Below are 19,851 nucleotides of genomic sequence, written 5' to 3' on the forward strand. Positions count from 1 at the left end.
CTGGTCAAGGCCTTTATAAACTTCACAGACCTTCATGGCATCTACAAATAAAAATCAAGCTGCAGTCCAGAGACAGCCCCAGAAGAAAGTTCCAAGAGTATCTGGGGCTGCATTTCCTTTACTATAACCCCCCTTGCTCTGATGGGAGTCAGGCCTTTTAGTAGAGCCGTGATGCCAGAGAACATGGCATGGGAGCACCAGGGACCCACAACCCGAGCAGAAATACAGGATCTCCCCATGGATGACCCTGGCTATCTGCATATCTCAGGAGTCTGGAGTTGGGGGGAAATCCCAACCCCCATGACAAAATGATGTGGCAGTAACTGTGAGGTAATCCTCACAGGATTTTCCTCTTTCCTGGGTTTACTATGGGAGAGGTTGATCTGGCCCTGAGTAAGGACTTTAGGATGTGGCCCATCGTGACTATCACTAATATCTCATTTTATCTGTGGAGGAAGCAGTAGTAATATTCCAGCAGAAATGGTTGTCATTACCAAACTGTCAGCTAGATGGACAGTGCAGTCTGCACAGTAAGGGTCAGAAAGCCCCAATTATCTAAGACCTAGCCTACATACTGACTTACCTGAATTAGTTAGGAACTGATTATTTTATTAAATTGATGCAACCCTTATGTATATACTCTTAAATCAGGTTAAGAGTGTCCATGCTAAGAGGTCACATTAATTTAATGCAACTTTTGGGTATAGACAAAGTTTAACAGATACTGGTGCTCACCTAGTTTGCAGGCTTTTATATTTAATATAAAAGCATATGTTTCTCTCAACAGGACACCATCGTGGCCCTGCAAGCCTTGAGTATATTTGCAGCTCTCATTACTTCCAGAAAAACAGGAATTGATCTAACAGTGACTGGACCTAGTCTGGAAGCTCCAGTAACGTTTTCAGTTGATACTCAAAACCGTTTTCTTCTTCAGACCAAAGAGGTACTGTAGAAAATGAGGAAGAATTCTAATCAATCCTGTCACTTGAAGATATTTTAAATATGTTTAAATCACCATGTCATTCTTTCAGATTGCACCTATGCAACCGACGGCCGTTTCAGTTTCAGCAGAGGGTGTCGGGTTTGCCATCTTTCAGGTACGCAGGAAGATATTTTATACTTACTCTTTTTTTTAAGATCCCTTTTAAAACGTGGTTTTTGAAGAAAGAATGTTAATAGGAAATTTCATAAAACTAGATAAATAGGAAGAATCTTGTATTTATATGACAAGAGACAAAGCAGGTGAGGTAATACTTGTCTCTCTCATCAACAGAAGTTGGTCCAATAAAATATATTACTTCACCCACCGTGTCTCTCTCATATCCTGGGACCAATATGACTGCACAAAACAACATTGCACACAACTTGTATTTATATAGCACCTTAAATTAACTCCAAGGCACTCTACTAATTGCCAAAATGATGTGGGTCAAATTCTGTGCAGACTTTTCCCCTGCACAGTCACTGAAGCCAATGTGATTGGATAGGTTGTAAATCAGTGCAGAACATGGGTACACTCTTAGTAATTTATAGATTACCTTTCCCACTTCTGAACTGTCACAATTGTTTAAATACTGTACAGCAACACTTCACAACTGTTTAGGGCAGAAAGGGAAGAAGGCCAAGTTCTCTTTAACAGGATTCAGCCATTTTGTGCTACTCTGACAACACAAAGAGGCTAGAATCTGCCTGCAATCTGCCAGTAGTGAATGCTTTGCACCAACCACCCATACCCCAGTATAAGGGAAATATGTGGGAGGAGGAGGGAAGAAAAAGAAGTGAAAGAAGTCTAGTGGAACTTCACTTTGCCAAACCTCTGCTGGGATCCAGAGGACCTCATGGTATGAATTCAAGCAGCCCTAACTTAATTTTTGTCTTCTCTGTCTTAACCTAGGGCTGGCACCGATTGGTCCTCAGAGGGACCAGTAACTGGCTCCCTTATGCTTCTCAGTTTCCTAGCTAGCAGAGCTCAGCTGCCAAAGGGAATCTTGTTCATTATGTTCAATGAAATTTCAGAGGCAATTTATGTAGGGAAAAGTAGAAATATAGGAATTGCCATTCTGAATCACGCCTCCCGTCCATCTAGTCCAGTATCCTATATGACAGTAGTTACTGCGAGATGCTTCAGAGGAAGGAGCAAGAAACCCTGTAGCAGACAGTATGGAAAAGCTAGATTTTATCTAGCATGGGGATTAAGCCCATTCTTCTTTATTGAAAAATAGAGATCACTGTATATCTGGTAGCTATAGACTGTTTTACCACAATGCTTGAAAAGGCTCCCACCATTACTATGCCTACTCAGGGAAAATTGAGCTTAATCTATCCTGGCCATAAGTTTTAAGTCAGAAAAAATTCCAATTCCAGTTTCTTATAATCTGTTTGACCTTCTCGTCGATGTCCTGACACAGTTGGGAGACCAAGAAAGAGAACTGAGAGCTTGTTCTTTTAAAATGATAAATATTTGGATAAGTGACATTCACAAATAAATTTGCATGACTGGACATTATCAAATGAACAGCAGTTAAAGATATGTACGTTGTTCATTCAGCATCAAGCTGCAATGACTGCAGACTCATAAATCATCCATCTTTTTTATGCATTTACATAAATGCTAGTTGTGTTTACAACAAAGTTCCAATATGTTAGAGAATAATTTTAGATTCCACACAGTGGGCCAAGATGAGAATGAATATCTCAGTGGGGCAACATTTGCTCATCCATCATATCAAAAGGGCTGGGGGAGGAGAACTTAGCAGAGATGGTTTCCAAAAGCAATGATATTACTTAACCTTCACCATTAATGAGAAATACTGTATAATGTACATTTTTAATAGACTACCACGATAACTAAGATTCAAAAACCAAACAGATGTACAAAGGTCTACACTACTAGATCCAGTTCATCTGCTTCATCTAAATCAGGGGTTCTCAACCTTTTTTTCCCCTGAGGCCCCCCCAACATGATATAAAAACTCTACGGCCCACCTGTGCCACAACATCTGGTTTTCTGCATATAAAAGCCAGGGCCAGCATTAGGAGGTAGCAAGCAGTGAAATTGCCTGGGACCCCAAGCCACAGGGCTCCCACAAAGCTAAGTTGCTCAGGTCCCTGGGCTTCAGCCCCATGTGGTGGGACTTCAGCTTTCTGCCCTGGGCCCCAGCGAGTCTAAATCTGGCCCTGCTTAGCAGACCCCCTGGAACCTGCTTGCAGCTCCCCAGGGGGTCCTGGACCCCTGGTTGAGAACCACTGATCTAAATCACCCTTCAGTTGTATTTCTTCTTGTAGCTTAGAGGCAGAGATGCCGCAATTTTAACCTTACCCTTTCTTCTTGCAGCTTGGCAGAGCAAAGACAAGGCATTAGAGTAAGGCATTTCATCCAATAAAACTATTCTTAGGTGGGACCACCTCTTTCCTCCTGCTTCCCTTGGTGGGGTTGCTTTTCAGGAAGGAGCTCTGATATTGTTCAAATCAGATTTCTCTTTTTCCCAGCTGCAAGCAGGATCTGGATCTTATCTGCTAAATCAGATAGCATATGACAGCATGATCGTATTTCTTCAGCTGGGTTCCACTGTCCTAGACCTTATCAGAGTGCAGTAGTCAGACACTCTATTCCGTGGATCTGACTTTACCTCCAGATGTAGCATGTCACACACTGATTCATTTAAATACCAGAAAGTACCATGCCATCTCCTGTTGGGATCTCAAGGACTGACCATTATTGGAAGAGCCTTAGTTCTCCACAAGATAGATTCTTAGAAAAACCTGTGTAATTCTTGATGATTCTGCTAGTTACTTTGTAACCTTCTCTGACATTGGTCTCAGTGGGCTGTAAATGAGTTTCAGCTGCCTCTACTCCAAACCCTCTAGGTTGCCATGGAAATTGCAGAGGCCAACATTTTTCTTGTAGTATCTTGGTTTTGCAGTTGATAGACTTGCACAGCAAGCTATTGTCCTGGCTTGGAGAGGAGCAGGATTAGTCCATCCCTACATTTTGAAAAGAAAGGTAGCTCTGGTCTGGTATGGGCAGACAGTGTGCGTGTCCTAAAGAAATTTATCTTTTCTCTCCTTAAGCCTTTTGGACAAAGGGCCAGATCCCCAGTTGATGTAAATCAGCCTATCTCCATTGAAACGGAGCCACAGCAATTTACACCAGTTGAGGATCTGTCTGGAGATGTGCATTTTCCCAACACGTTTTCACCAAGGATAATAAATAATTAAAAGAGAGAAAATGCTGCAAATACTTCCTCCAACAAATGCCCTCAGCCAAATACATGTTTGTTATGGTGATAGTTTAAGAATAAGAAAGGGAGAGGAAGTTGTCCTTGACTGTATGGAGACCTTCAAAATAACTCACATTTTTTGGATGTGATACCATTGAAGTTATTTTCTTAAAGTTCTTTTGGATGCAAAATATTAAATTTCAGTTTCCTCTCCCTGCCCCTCTCTGGTATTCCCCTGTGTTACAAGAAGAGTGGACAAGTCTGCCTTTAACTGTTTCTCTACTACTTAGTTAGGCTGCACCAAGGAAGGTGGCTTCAGTTAACCTTTTTATATTAAGAACTGTTTCCATTCCTGTGCGAACCTCCCCTCACCCATGAGAAGGGAGGAAGGGAAAGTCAGACCTTAGCAGAAGTAACTCATTCCAGTAAAATGTTTGCTAATTGACCTGTTCAGTATGTTGCTTCAGATGTCCATGTGCTGGTAGTAAATTCTCATGCATTTGTTTTTCCTGGCAAAAGCTAAAACAACTTGTTCCTGTGATGACAAATTGCAGTGTGGGTTCCAGCTTCATTATACCAAACTTACAACATGTCTCCAATAAACTGACCACTCTATCCTCTGTGTTATTCCTGAACTTGTTCAGTTGCCTCGGGACATGTTATTGTTCAAGAGAAGTTTTCATTTCAGAGCCAGTGGTGTTTTGCCATCTTTGTGGTGTCTTTATTGAATCATCTCTATACTTGAGTGCTAAATTCAGAGGCGCCATACAGAGTGACAGGAGTAAATATCTGTAAGTTGGAGTACATGGGGTAACTTACACAAGAAGGGGTCAGAAGATAGAGCAGGAAAAGTAGCTCACAGAAAATTAAAGGGCCCTCTGCTTTTACTGATTTACTTGTACCACGCTTTGTGGTACCTTTGAATTTAGACTAATATCTTTTCTTTCATTGCCTGGCACCATGCTAACTGATCGTATGGCAATGGAGTACAATTTCCTACATCCTCTCCTATTGTACTGTTGTAGTGAGGTATATAGTGATGGTATATAGTGATGTATGGCAGTTTGTTCATCTTTTCAAATACAACTAACTCTCTGCTATTTTCATATAATGAGCAGAAAGTAAAGTTCTCTCTGCTGTTCCCAGAGATTTATCTAGAAGGCCAAGAAGACAGGGAGGGAGTATTGATTTGTATATGAAAACTATCTAAAAGCTGACTTTCCTTTTGTTGGGTATAATCGCAAGTCTGTCAAACCAATGTATATTAGCACTTAATAGTAAAAGTTTTCTCACCATCTTGTAGTTGTTTTTGTCATTCTAGGAATTTCAAAGTTGAGCTTTTCATTGTATCACGTGCTCTTCTCCTTGAAGTGCTGAATTATAAACTCTTCCTCTGGTCCCTTTCCAGATACCCAACCATGCTTGTGTACTGTGTTTTGGTGGGAAGATATTGCCATTATAATTCAGTATCACATGGCAAGTTTCTCAGTCTTAAGGCATCTGACATTTATGTCTAACTCTCAGCAACTTCTAAATGCTTTGTGTCTGGCATGTTTGGTCCTCTACGCCACACCAGCCACTTCCCTTCCATGGTGAATGTTCTCTAATGACTGGCACAAGAAAGTGCTCATGGTCGTTTAATCCTGACCTCAGCATCTTTGGTTTGGCTGTTCACATTTATACTTTCCTAAAATGTTGTGATAATCAGATCATCACCTAATTAGTCAGACCTTCCTGAAGAAATTCTTGTTCTACAACCCTTCTCCAGCTGTTTAAAGCTGCTGATGCACATCTCCTACACTAAATAAATCAGGAATCCTCTGCAGGGGTGTCTAGTGTATTGGCTTGTTTTATATGTATACCACTGTCCTCTGCTAGACACACTGTCACATTTCCTTGTGTAGCTCACCTGGCAGAGGCCTGCATTTGTTGAACAGGCAGGTGAAAGCTCAGTTACTGATATTTCTGATTTGTGCTTAGCTGATGACTGTCATGGTGTCTTTTTATTAATGAACTAGCTGATGTGATAAATTGGTCCTTATTAAGGTTTAAATAAATATCTCTCTCTATTGTACTGAGCTTAGAGTAAAATGCTAACCATAATCTATTTTGAATGTAGAATTGCTATAATAAATCACACCTCACACACAGGATCAAGGTAAATTCCGTAAATAAAACTATTTTGTGAGTAAAAATTCCTATTTGCTGTCCTTCCATATTCTCAGGTACATGAATGTTTTTCCTTTCTAACTCTGTTAATGTCATTGTCCAGAGTTTTCTTTCATTGCATTTCAGAATTGACAGGAACTATCTGCAGGAGTGCACATTATCAAACGGTGGAAGCTAGTTAGAAAATTCCCACGTTTCACAGAACTCACACATTTTCCTCAGTCAGGCTCTGCTAAGGTTTTGGTGGATGGCACTGTATCATAAGACATTCAGAGTGTTGCACTTGTAGTTTTCTGACACTTCCTGTATTCCTTTGAATATCACATACTGATCTGTCAACAAAAAGTATTCAGTGACTACTGATGGCTGACATTGGACCACAAACAGAGAATTTTGAGAATCCAGATTTTAGACAATAGCTACACTTAATATGATCTGTTCTCTGGAGTTCTACCATTATAGACTTTGAGATCAAGCCAACTGTCTTATTGAACTCATTTTTGCTGTACAGACGTCATCTATGTTTTGTGTTTGTACTCCCATAGCTCAACATTATTTACAACGTGAAACATTCAGTCACTGGTAGAAGGCGCAGATCTATCCAAAGTCAAGAAGCTTTTGACTTAGATGTTGTCGTAAAGGATGACAAAAATGACATAAACCATTTTACCGTAAATGTATGTACAAGGTAAGTAACTTATTTGGTGCTTCTGCTGCTTCTCTTGATCTGTACAGTATTGATACTATTTAAGAGGTGTGAAGTGTGTATTTTTTAATGCCTGTGATTTAGATGTATATCTACTACAGAACAAATGAATGACTTCATAGAAGGGACCAATTATTAAATTCAGAAGCAAATATTTAAACCACCAAAGAGAGAGAGCTTATTAGCTCTGAACAGATTATTAATTGACATAATTATAAAAAGCAAAGCTGCCATTTGTCATCTAATTTCTTTCTAAGTATGAGGGTTTCATAAAGCTTAGAGATATATGGAAGTGTTTATATGCACAATAATATCATTTGAAGTTTCAAAGGTTTCTGGTTATCTGTGCTGCTCAGTAATAGAAGATCTGCAGGTTTTATCACCAAGGAATTTGTGAATAAGTAGAGCTGGTGCAGAACATTTTTGACAGAATGAAATTTTGTCACAATATGCTGTTTTGTTGAAACTGAAACATTTTGTGGAGATTGGTTTTGAGAAAAACTTTGTTAGGTGAGGGGAGAACAAGGCTGTCATATTCTGTAGCCTGGTATGTCTGAGACCCAAGTTCAAGTCCCTGCTCTGCCTGATTCAGAGTGATCTGCAATGAAAAACTCTCTGCTCTGAGTCAGACAGAGCAAGAACGTAAACCCAGGTCTCCCACATCACAGGCCAGTGCCCTAACTACCAGGCTGTAGAGCATGACTGACACACACAGAGCCCCTTCCCATTTTGAAAAGTGCTCGGTTTCAGTGTGAAAATGGACATTGTTCTTGCAAAAACAATCAAAAGGTTTTGTTTTCATTCCAATATGGAACAAAGGGTACCAGCTGTGATAGTATTTTTTGTGATGTGAATACATGTCCACTAGAAGTGGACTGAGATCACCAAACTCAGTTCCTATAGGCCACTGAATAGCCATCAGATATTATCAGCTTTTATATTTGGGTTAGCAGTGAACAGGTGACATAGAACCTCCATATCTCATTAGTTACCTCTGAGCCATCCAATCAGACAACAGAATTGTGTTCTTAATTCCTTTGCTGGCTTTCTTTGTTACTTGGCATGACATTGAATATATATATTAAAGGGAAGCATTTAAGAAAACATCTTTCTGTAGCAGTTTTCTCATTAGACACATCCTATTGTGGTTAAAGAGCACTGGATACTTCACAGAAAACCCTGAAGGACATTGTGCTTGTATATTATATATTTACATTTTTCCCTTCTTTCTGTGCTTTACTACCAAGGACACTGGGAGAAAAACAGTCTTTAAGAGCTTATCTGTTCCTGTTGAATATTTCCTCCCTCGAAATCGCAGCTCCCTTCTTGTGACATTATAATAATTTCCATGCAAACATGACCTTTGCAAACCATCACATTGTTCACGCTGCTTATTTTTTATACCCCTTCTCGCTACACTCTTTGTATGTTATTTATTTAAACTGTAAACTCTTCAGGGCAATGTCTGTGTGTCACTCTGTTTGTACAGTGCCTAGCACAATGGGGCCCTGATCACAGTTGGAACTTCTTGCTTCACCATAATACAAATAATAATATGTGTGTATATATATATATAGCCAGATGTGAGGTCAGTGCATAGACAATTGACTTCATTGGGTAATAATCAACAGGAGCGTATAAAATCTTGACAACAAAAGTCCTGATTACATGTATATGTCTCTGGTAATAACCCCAGTGATACAGGTGGAGGTCAGGGACACTGCAGCGTATAAGCTGAGCTGTCTGTAAACAGGATGTTTTTCAAAGTTTTCTGTTAAATGAACTCCAGCACAAATTGTAGACACTTCAGCGACAAATTTTGTGCTAAGTTACACCACTGGCTTGGGGGTAATCTTATCTGGATGTCCCCATTTTCTTTCCCTGGCTGACATATCTGATTCAGAGCTTTTGGCCAATGATACAGCCTGGAGGGACCCCATCTCTCCCCTCTTCTGGGATGCTGAGAGGCACTGCCACTTTTGACATCTTTCTTTGTGCAGCCACTTCAGAATGGTACATGGTCATTCAGGACCAAGCTCCATCAGTCTGGAGCCTAAGGTGGTACACATGAGTCCTGATGGCTTTGTGCCAATGCATTGTGGGCAGGATTTGACCCTTAGAGTAACGGAACTGTGCCTGGATCTGATCATCAGACTGTTTTTCTCTGATTAATGGGACACGTTCATGCCATGCGTACTGAATGCCTAAATAATTTTACTGTTAGTCATTTTGGAATCCATATAACATGATGTGATTTTCCATTTCAGCATAATCTAGAAATCATAGCAAGATGCAGGTTGTTAGTTCAGGAGAATTCCTAAACTGTGGACTGGTTTGAATAGTTACCGGTATGCATCTTTGGCCAATGGCTGCAAACATCTCAAAGTTTTTTCCAATACCAACCCGCAGAAATTCTGCCTTGCTTCAACCAGCTCTTGAGCTGATCTTGGCCAAAAGCACTAGGTTAACAGAATAACATTTACCCACCATGTGTCATCTGCATGCTGTTGACCTTTGCGCCTGTGATGTCTAACAAAATCTCCTAGTGGAAACTGTACCAGACTGACAATATCCTGCAACCTCCTGGACGAACCTTACAGAATTAAGATAAACTTTATTGAATTAAGTTAAACCTTATTGAATTAGGTTCAAAAATTTTGGGGCCTATTGTACTCAAAATGCTACTGTGTCTGTTATTGTGGCACTGTATATAACCCCTCAAGTTGGAGAGAGATGCTAATGTAATTCTTTCAGTTATCAGACTCTTTGAAGCCACCTTCTGGAGAGGTGCCCATATATTAGTTCAAACTAGATTCCCCAGGGACCAAGAGACAAAGAAAGGATTTTTGGATAAATAGCCTGTTTTACACAGGCTCATTGCCTTCTTCCTGATCCAGCAAACGGACAGGACACATGGTCCACAGAGGGCCCCAATCCTTAGGGAACGGTTGGAAGGACTGGGCCCACTGTGGCCCCATAAGACTGGATGCTTGTTATGAGCTGAAGCTGAGATGAACTGGTAACTACAAGGAAACCCTGCGGGTGGGGTGTTGAAAGGCTGCTCCTGCCAGAGCCCATGTTAGTGCTGGGGTGATCTCTGGTAAACTTTATTAGCATGCGTGTAGATTCTTTCATTGTAATATGTTTTCTCTGTAGTCCTTCTACCTTAAGAACAAAATAGGCTTGCATAGAAAAAGCTGTGTGGTAAATATAACTATGGGCAGTCCCACTGTTAACCATCCCTGAATAGACAGCAAGCAGGCCTGCTTGGGCAGCCTGCCTCTGCTGGGAATAACACAGTGATGGCAGAGAACTGTTCAGCCTGGCGATCTCCAGGTCTGAAAGGAAAGAGAACTGTGTCTCCACCCAAGAGGGGTGACGGAAGCCTGAGATTGGTTGCCCTTGTTGGACCATACAAGGGGAATACAGGTGCAGCTTCCCTGAACTCTGACAGCAGCATGATGGATTTTTGGTTAGAAAACCTGCAAGATTGGTAGAGGAGCATGTGTTGTTGTTTCTAATTCTGGATGGCCTTGCCTCTGCATGCAGTGGGATTTCTGCGGTCTCTAAGGAATAGGAAGGCATGCTCCATTAGCTCTATTCACTCTGCCCTCTGTGCTTACTGGCTACATATACTTGATGTCTGTGCTCATTTGCTGCCTGTGCTGCATGGTGCAGAGGGGGAGCAACAGCTTCTAGACTGCTGGAGGAATGATCTCATAACCCAAAGTTCCAGCTCAGGGTCTCCTTAACTCAATTAAGAGACAAGTTTTTCTTCTCACTTCTTTCCTTCTATCACTAGCCATTTTCTTAGCTGTGTGTGTGTGTGTGTGTGTGTGTGTGTGTGTGTTTTAAGGGCCCATGTTGCAGAGGAGACAAAAGCTGGGACTATCCCCTGCCTCTTTCTGTTTTTTTGGAGGAAGGCACATGTGTAATTGTTAGGGGGTAGATCTGACTCACTTTTTTGGGCTAGTACCAGGTTGGTTGGGTTACCCATTGTTATTTTAGTGGTACCCAGGCTAGTTAGATGGCTTGGATGTTTCTATATCCTCTCAGCTGTAATTATAAACACAGACCTAATTACATCCAGTTCCAATTCAGTTATTTGTTTTCAATAGCAGCTACTTTGGCACAGTGCCTCATCCAACAGATGGTTTCATTTGTTTCTAATCTCATGAGCCAACCGAAGTCAGCAGTGGTGCTGTATTTCTTTCAAAGTCATATCTGTGTTCAATCAGCCATGCTGTCAGGCTTAATAGCATTGCTTTGAAAAGCAAGTCTTCCCCTTTTTTAAACCATCCAAATCTACAAAAAATAGTTTTATTCAATTACTTTCAACTACTGTCAGGCATTCAGATTAGAGACACGTTCCATCCCCGATAACAATGGTGGTTTAGCCTCAGTGCCAAGGAAACAGCCTGTGCCACCTACTTTATTTAAAGAAGCCATCTTGGCTGGGCATAGAAATGTTACATGCAGAAGATAAAGCCATACAAATATTTTGATAGTTCCATTGTGGACCATGGTATGTTAGAGTCCTGCTATAGAGAAAAGCTTTCACATCTAGCATGTGATTCTCAAACTGGCAGAAGATGCTATAATAAGCAATATTGGGGGGGAAATGGAAAAATTCAACTTGCTAAACTTTCCCTTTCCAAAACCAGATGGATAATATGGAATTAACATTTTAAAATTGTATTGGAGGTTGGAGAGGTAATCAAGTGATTCCATTAAGTGAATTATGGACCCTTATTGGAGAAATAGGGAGCATATTCAATAGACTCTTCAATCTATAAATTTACACAAAAATACCAGAAAATGGTAGCACCAAGTGATATAGTTTTAGAATCCCAGCAATGTACAATCTGTTTTTTCATGCAGGCCCCCTTTAAAATTTGCACATAATTATATTACTACTCTGCATTTTTGGGGCCCATGTCTACTCTTACTGCAGCCAATGACAAAACTCCCTTTGGCTTCAGTGGGATCAGAATTAGGCTCCTGCATATTGCAAATAACTGCAATACTTTTCCTTGCTCAGAGGTAAATCTACTCCTTAGCCATGAGGTTGCTAGGGGGAATTGAGATATAAATGTTTGTCTAAGTCGTTAATTTTCAGAGAATGTTAAATGATTCACTTAAAACCTTAGAAATTCAACATCTGTTCTCAAATATATCTTCTTTCCCTCATTTCCCAGATACTATACTTTCTATATTATAATGTGGAATGTAAATAGCAGAGTATTTTATTTCAATGTTAGAATATTTGATTTCTATTAAAAGTTTTCCTGTCTCCATTTTTTTAAAAGGTACTTGGGGTCCGGTGCATCTTCCAAGAGTGGTATGGCCCTCATGGAGGTTGACTTACTTAGTGGCTTCTCTGTATCACCAGATTTCATTTCATTAGATGATCCAGTTAAGAAGGTGGAAAAGGACAATGGGAAAGTCAACTTATACTTAGACTCTGTAAGTTTGAAAACAACAAGAAAATACATTTGTAATGGCAGGTGCTAAACTCAACTCACCAGTTATTTGATTTAAATTCAGAAGGACACCTTTATAAAAATCATAATTACATCTTTTGGGGGAGTCAGTAAGGCTAAACCATTACTCACAATACTGTTGTCAACAGGACTGCATGTGTCGGTAAAGACTACTTTAGATCAGTATGGGTTTGCTGGATTGAGCCTTAGTAAATTGTTTGCTTACTTAAATGGTCTGTGATTTGGCTAAATTTCCACTAAAGAGATCAGTTTAATGACCTAAATTCAGACTCTGGTCTTTAGAGGTGAGTTTTTAGAACATTACCCAACCATCTAGTCCCCATCCCTCCCTTCACAACACCCTATCTAGAATTCTCTGAATGTTTTTTTTTGTATTTTTCTAGCTAAATGAAACACAGGTTTGTGTGGATATTCCTGCTGTGAGAAACTTCAAAGTAGCAAATACTCAAAGCGCCTCCGTGACTATAGTGGATTACTATGAACCCAGTAAGTGTCAGTCATTCTTGATAGATCACTGTGATTCACAAGCTAAAATATGCAATTATTGTATTCATGAAAGCAGAGAAGATGTGAAGATCAAGAAAAAGCCACTTGATACTTTATAAATGCCATAGGTTACTGTCCAGTAACCTGCAAATGTGTCAAGAGTTATAATGAATTACTGTTATCTCTTTTAGTCTTAATGGAGCAGTTCTCAGCTGGTGTAGATCAGCATAACTCTATTGAAGCCAATTTATACCAGCTGAAAATCTGGCCTAGTGTGTTTCCAAAACTACCAAAATGAAGTATGAACTCTGGTGTGGTTCAGTTACCAAGTTAATGATTATCTTTCAGGTGGCCCTTCCATCTGTTTCTTATTTAAAGTCAGAGTTCCTTAGAGGAGAGAGTGCCAGTATTTTGATTTCAATAGTTATGTAAAAGAGATGTACATGCAGAAATATTTCCCGGGTTCTGTTTTAGGTGTGGCATGTGTTTTGAAGAAATTCAGCAATGTATGAAACTCTTGGGTAAAGTTGGAGGCAGTGGGGAATCATTGGGGAGGGGGGAAGGGGAGGAAGAGGTTAAGATAGGCCGGAGAAAATGGCAGAGGGCTGGGTCCTCCTGTTACAAACTGACCTAAACTTTAATAAAGATTTGGGTTTGTTTTGAGGAATGGATGAAAGGGTTGTGCCAATTATTGTATCCAGTTTTTATTGTCCATCCCTTAGTAGACACAGAGGAAATCCAAATACTCCATGGCACAGCAATGCATAAATAAATCGTAGTCTTATAGAAATGTAGGGCTGAAAGAGAACTCAACAGGACGTCAAGGCTACTTGCCCACCAATGCTGGGGAAGGATTAAGTATGTCTAGACCATCCCTGACAGGTGTTTGTCTAACCAGTTCTTAAACCCCTCCAATAACAGTGATTCCAAAACCTCTCTAGGTAACCTGTTCCAGTGCTTAACTATCCTTACAGTTAGAATGTTTTCCCTAATAGCTAACCTAAATCTCTCTTGCTGCAAACTAAGCTGATAACTTCTTGTTCTACGCTTAGTGAACATGGAGAGCAATTGATCACCATTCTCTTTATAACAACCTTCTACATATTTGAATACTGTTATGTCCATCTCAGCTTTCTCTTCCATAGACTAAACATGCCCAATTCTTTCAACCTTTCCTCACAGGTCAGATTTTCTAAAACTTTTTTTTGTTGCTCTCCTCTGGACTCTCTCCAATTTGTTCATATCTTTCTTAAGGTGTGGTGTCCCAAACTGGACACAGTATTCCAGCTGAGGACTCACCAGTGCTCAGTGGAACAATTACCTTCTGTGTCTTACAGATGCCACTCTTGTTAATACGTCCCAGAATAACATTAGCCTTTTTTTGCCACACCATCACACGGTTGACACATATTCAATTTGCGATACACTATCACCTCTCTATCCTTTTCAGCAGTACTGCTGCCTAGCCAGTTATTCCTCATTTTATATTTGTGCGTTTGATTTTCCTTCCTAAGTGCACCGCTTTGCACTTGTATTTACTGATTTCAGACCAATTCTGCAATTTATGAAAATCATTTTGAATCCCAATCCTGTTCTCTAACATGCTTGCAACCCCTCCCATCTTGGTGTCATCTGCAAATTTCATAAGCATACTCTCCATTCTGTCCTCCAGGTTGTTAATAGAAATATTGCAGACCAGAGCCCTGTGGGACCCCACTTGATATGACTTCCCAGTTTGACAGCATAGCACTGATAATTGCTCTTTGAGTATGGTCTTTCAGCCAGCTGTGTGCCCACTTTATACTGATTTCATCTACACCGTATTTTCCTAGGTTACTTATATGAATGTCAAGTGGGACTATGTCAAAAACCTTGCCAAAACCCAAATGTATCATGTCTACTGCTGCCCTCCTATGCGGTAACCCTGTCAAAGAAGGAAATTAGGTTGGTTTGCCATGATTTGTTCTTGACAAATCCACGTTGGCTATCACTTCGCTTATTATCCTCTAGGTTTGAACACACTGATTGTTTAACAAAGCATCACTTAGAGGCGTAAAAAGTGAAGGTGTAATGTACAATTACATCGTGTGCTGTTGTATAAAAACTACACTATAAACCACAAATACTCCATAGTTTTAACCCTAAATAAAGAAAAAGATTGCTTCACATATTATTTTACAAGCAGGCCATTCTGAGTGCTATGTAGGATAGCCAATATAAATTAGTGAAGCAGCAATTTTGCCAATGCATGTGATTACAATTAAAGTAATATTGTCCATGATGTTCATTAATCAAGTACCATAGGCAGTACAATGGCCTCTGTGCCCAGACTCTGGCAAGGGGTTTTGTGAATCTTTCCCCCTGCTGTGTTAATAATCAGTGTTCCATCCGATATGACATATGCCAAGTGCTTTAGTGCATTAAGTGCTCTGGAATTTTCTGTCATCGCCCACAGTTGCTGAGAGAAAAAAGTTGGATGTGCATGTTGGTTGTAAGGGTGTGAGCAGAACCTTGTCTAATCTGATTAAGTGTCTCTATGCCAGGGCTCTGATGAGGAGTTTGGAGAGCTCTTATCTCCTGGCTGTGTCAAGCAGTGTTTTATCTACAGCTGGCCATGAAACTACATTTCCTTTCTGCAAAAATTTTTTTGAGGCTTTGGAAAAATTTCCATCCTGAATCAGGATGAAAAGACAAAACCTTGACATTTTTTGCAGACCTGAAATCCTGCAGCATTTCATTTCAGAATTACTGAAATGGTTCCACAGCAGGTACGGTTTGCTGTCTCCAAAACAAAATGTGCACCTTGGGCTCCCCGGGAGCCTGTGAGACCTGGCTCTGGTGGGCTGAAAATGAGCCTGGGAACCCTGGTTCCCAAGCTCCCCATCACATGGGTTGTAGCCTGGCAGCCCAGCAGGAGAGCTGCCAAGGAGCCAGAGCGCCTGGGAGCTGGGGTCCCGGGGCTTCCAGGCTCCTGCTTGTGAGCTCAGTGGCCTGCTAGGTGGGTTGCCTAGGAATCAACACGTTCTGGCAGAATGTTTCGATGTTGACAAATTGGCATTTTCCAATGGAAAAAATATTCATTCAGAAGATTTCCAATCAACCCTAGTTTTCTCTGTGAGTGTGGATACCTGAACATGTGCAATTCAAACTACCTTTTTGTATGTGTTCGTGCAAGTACGTTGCAAAACCTTCAGGGATGGCAGAAAGTGAACATAAAAAGGGGCAAAGATTCATGTCTAATTTTTGCAGTATTTACCCCAGTCTGATTTGTGTTTGGTTGTATCCTTTCAAAAATACTTTCCCTATGAAGTTAAATAATCTTTTTGCTATTATTGTTTGTAGCTTCAATATACAGCTGTAAGTTATTATTTTTTTCTGAAGCATTGGCCAACTGCTGGTGATGGATTTGAATTAAAAGCATTGTTTTCCTCTTGCATTCTAGATTCCACTAGAAGTCATAGCATTTCAGTGGCTTGGTTCATCCCAAGTATTTATTTTAAGAAACATGAATAAAATATCTCAAACGGCTGTGAAAATGCAGACTAAATATTTGTTTGTTTGACAATGATTTCTATTAAGATCAGAAGCTGATGCTTACTAACCTCTTTGGACAGGGAGAAGAGCAGTGAGAAGCTACAATTCAGAAGTGATGCAAGGCTTGACATCTTGCGTCTTCTGTGAAAATGACTGCAGTCTTTGCAAAAGAGATGCAGACTCCAATGATGGCTCTCCGGGATTGCACCAGCACTTTTCAGCGATTTCCCTGTTCTGCTTCTTGTTTGTAATCCAGGCAGGCTTGCTGCAGAGTTGGATGGTGTAAGAAGACACGTTTATGTAGCACTTCTGAGATTTCCATAAATCACCCAAAGAAAGTTTTATATTAATAAGGGCTGAAACATCACCCAGAGATATCAGAGACTAGCCTCCCATTGTGTTCAGTAGAAGCAGGATTGGGCCTATAGGCTAAATCGCTGGGCCAGAAAAATTTTGTGTGTTTCTACTGGACAAATTTAACAACTTCTTAAATGCTTTTTTCATGCTATAGTTACTTACGTTTTCTAAAAAAATACAGAATTAGATTAAGTGAGAAAACAATTAAGGCTAACTTTCTATTTTCCAAAGGTTCTTTTTCTCCTTTCAGCATTATTTTTGTTTTCATGCTATAGTTACTTACGTTTTCTAAAGAAATACAGAATTAGATTAAGTGAGAAAACAATTAAGGCTAACTTTCTATTTTCCAAAGGTTCTTTTTCTCCTTTCAGCATTATTTTTGTTTTGCTTACAGTTTATGGACGGGTGTTAAAAATTAAGGAATAATGTTAGTTTATGGAATTATTCTGAAAAATTATCTACCCTTTGATTTGACTTTCAGTAAGCATAACTGTGGGTTTGTGTCAGTACCCTGCTCAGTTCTGCTCTGCATACCTCAGGCTACTTAACATTAATACTGAACTCCATTGTATACGTTCATGATTGGACAACAGGAAAAGTAAATGGAGCTATCTTCAAAGCAGTTATGGGAGCCAGGAAGTGATGCATTCACAAGTGGATGATAATAAAAAAAATCATAACTTTTTATCATTACAAAGAAGTGAGCTTTTGCCAGTTTGTAAGTTACATATTTTTTATAAATAAGCTGTTCAAAGGTTTCAGAAATTTTTAATACTCTTTACATTGAAAGATGGCTTTGATTCTTACAGTGAAATTTGGCAAGCAGGGTCTCTATTCCTGGGACTTTATTTCTGAATATCCTAAAAAAAATAAAAATAATAAACACAACTTCCCTCCTCATAGTGAATGATCTAGCCATTGAACTCTGGGAAGTGGCAAAGAAATGTGATTGATACACAGGTGCCGACTGGCAAATCTGTGGCTAGCAGCAGGAGTCCAGGATCAAAGTTGGCTTGACCCAGTTCTGGTGTCCTTGAGCCTTGTAGAAAAGCCACTCTGGAGGACCTCTGTTACAGGAAGCATTGGTGGACTGAACAGGGGTGCTAGCGGCTGTGTTCCTTATGATAATGATACAGGCGTCCTTAGCCAGCAGCAGCTATGCAAAGAAACACCCGCTGCTGCACAGTTTTAGGATCTGATCCTGAAAACCACAATTCCCATTACTGATTGCAGGAAGGGCTTGTAGGAATAGATTAAGTGGAGTGAGTGTGTCTGTGTATGCTTATCTTTAAGCATATAAACCCATGCTTCAGTGCTTTACTAGATTGGGACTCCAGGGAGGGAGGGTAAGAGCTCCTTATTCCAGATTATGGACCTGCATTTAGGCCTAAACCTGCACTCCATACTCAGGTAGAATCCAGTGTGTAGTCTTTGAAAGTTCTGCCAGAGTTGGAGGATAGGATCGGGAGCTGTTTCTGCTTTTGCAATGACCGTGAGCACCTGTTTGCTGGATAGTTACGCTCCCATCCCATCCTTACCAAAATTGCCCATAGTATTTAATTTGACTGTGTTTTTTAAAGCAACCAAAATAACAGTTACTGTAAATACAGAGCAACTGTAGTTGTGACAGAAACAGAGACAAGACAAAATTTTAAAGTTATGGCTATTATTTAAAAAAATACACTCTTGTGTATTAAGTCTCTCTGTGTGTAATTAATTAACAGAGTCATTCTGACTTTCTTGAGTATTGTTTTCATCCAGCTTTGCTATTGCTTAAAATGTATATTTTTGTAATATTTTTTAAAGAAAAGGGATTAGTTCAGAGCCACATTGTGTAGAGGGATATAAGGACTTTCTGCACAGGGTATTGCCTGCTGAGAGTTTCTTTCTTTTCTTTTTTTAAAATCAAAATGTAGCTTAGGTATATTCAAAAATTGCCTAAAGCGTGTGTATGTGTATATCTATCTATCTATCTATCTATCTAGTTAACTTTTAAAATATTTTTCATAAATGTGGGGTCTCATTTTGGGTCTGATCCCATGCCCATTGTAGTCAGTGTGTGCCTTCCCACTGATTTTGATGTGTGTTGTATCCGGCTCACTGAGTAGTTGAATAGTATTTTACTCAGAGCTGGATTGTGTCTCACTTGTCTCTTACCCATTGAAATCAATGAGGCTCCTTCTAAGTACAATACCATGCTCCTGGATAAAGGTCTGGAATCTGCCCCTCTGTGATTAGTTCCATTGTTTTAGTGGGGCCCAAAATTAATAGGAAACCAAGACCCCAGTATAAATATTCTTCCTCCTCCTATGTTTACCAAGTCCGGTTTATCAGTCAGCTCTTTGGTCCCATGTATAGAGCACGGGCAGTCACAGATAGTGTATGCTGTGGAAGTTATTTTTTCACTTTGTATCAGAAGATGCTGACTCGGTGAACTTTGAGAACACTTCTTCTTTCACCTCTGGTTCTGGTGGGCAGCCATCAGGACTGTTGACATATCACATTCCTCAGATTTATTCTAAATTTCCAGAACACAGAGGCTACTTTTGGCTTGTACTGTACATAAAGCTATCAAGAGGGAAATTGATATGTGGTTAGTATTATAAGAAAGAGGCTTGTTTTCCAGTGGAAATGTACTGGAGATGAACTACTACTTTCATCCATACAATCTCACTGTATGCAATGTAGCTGCATGGTGATAGCTGAGGGAAGATTTTGGACCTATATGTTCAAAATTCTGTATGTATCTAATATAGAAGGCTTGTATGTGTTGGATTATATCATTGTAGGTCAACTGGGCAATGTTTGCCCTTAGCTGTGAGTACGTCATAATGACTATACATGGACTGTGGAGTTTGCCCACAGAGGCAGTTCA

The 19,851-nt window shown here is 40.0% G+C and overlaps 1 protein-coding gene across 1 annotated transcript in view; it reads left to right on the top strand.

The window, feature by feature from the left end:
* The window catches only part of CD109 (CD109 molecule), a 109,088-nt gene extending 92,183 nt beyond the window's left edge, over positions 1 to 16,905 (top strand). Inside the window, exons 28-33 of the mRNA XM_065401363.1 lie at positions 788 to 943; positions 1,032 to 1,097; positions 6,935 to 7,077; positions 12,405 to 12,561; positions 12,983 to 13,085; positions 16,700 to 16,905. Of these exons, the coding sequence (XP_065257435.1) occupies positions 788 to 943; positions 1,032 to 1,097; positions 6,935 to 7,077; positions 12,405 to 12,561; positions 12,983 to 13,085; positions 16,700 to 16,905 (831 nt within the window). The remainder of the gene's footprint in view (positions 1 to 787; positions 944 to 1,031; positions 1,098 to 6,934; positions 7,078 to 12,404; positions 12,562 to 12,982; positions 13,086 to 16,699) is intronic.
* The last annotated feature ends 2,946 nt before the right edge of the window (positions 16,906 to 19,851 follow it).

Source organism: Emys orbicularis, chromosome 3 (genome assembly GCF_028017835.1).
Source record: "Emys orbicularis isolate rEmyOrb1 chromosome 3, rEmyOrb1.hap1, whole genome shotgun sequence".
Lineage (NCBI taxonomy): Eukaryota > Metazoa > Chordata > Testudines > Emydidae > Emys > Emys orbicularis.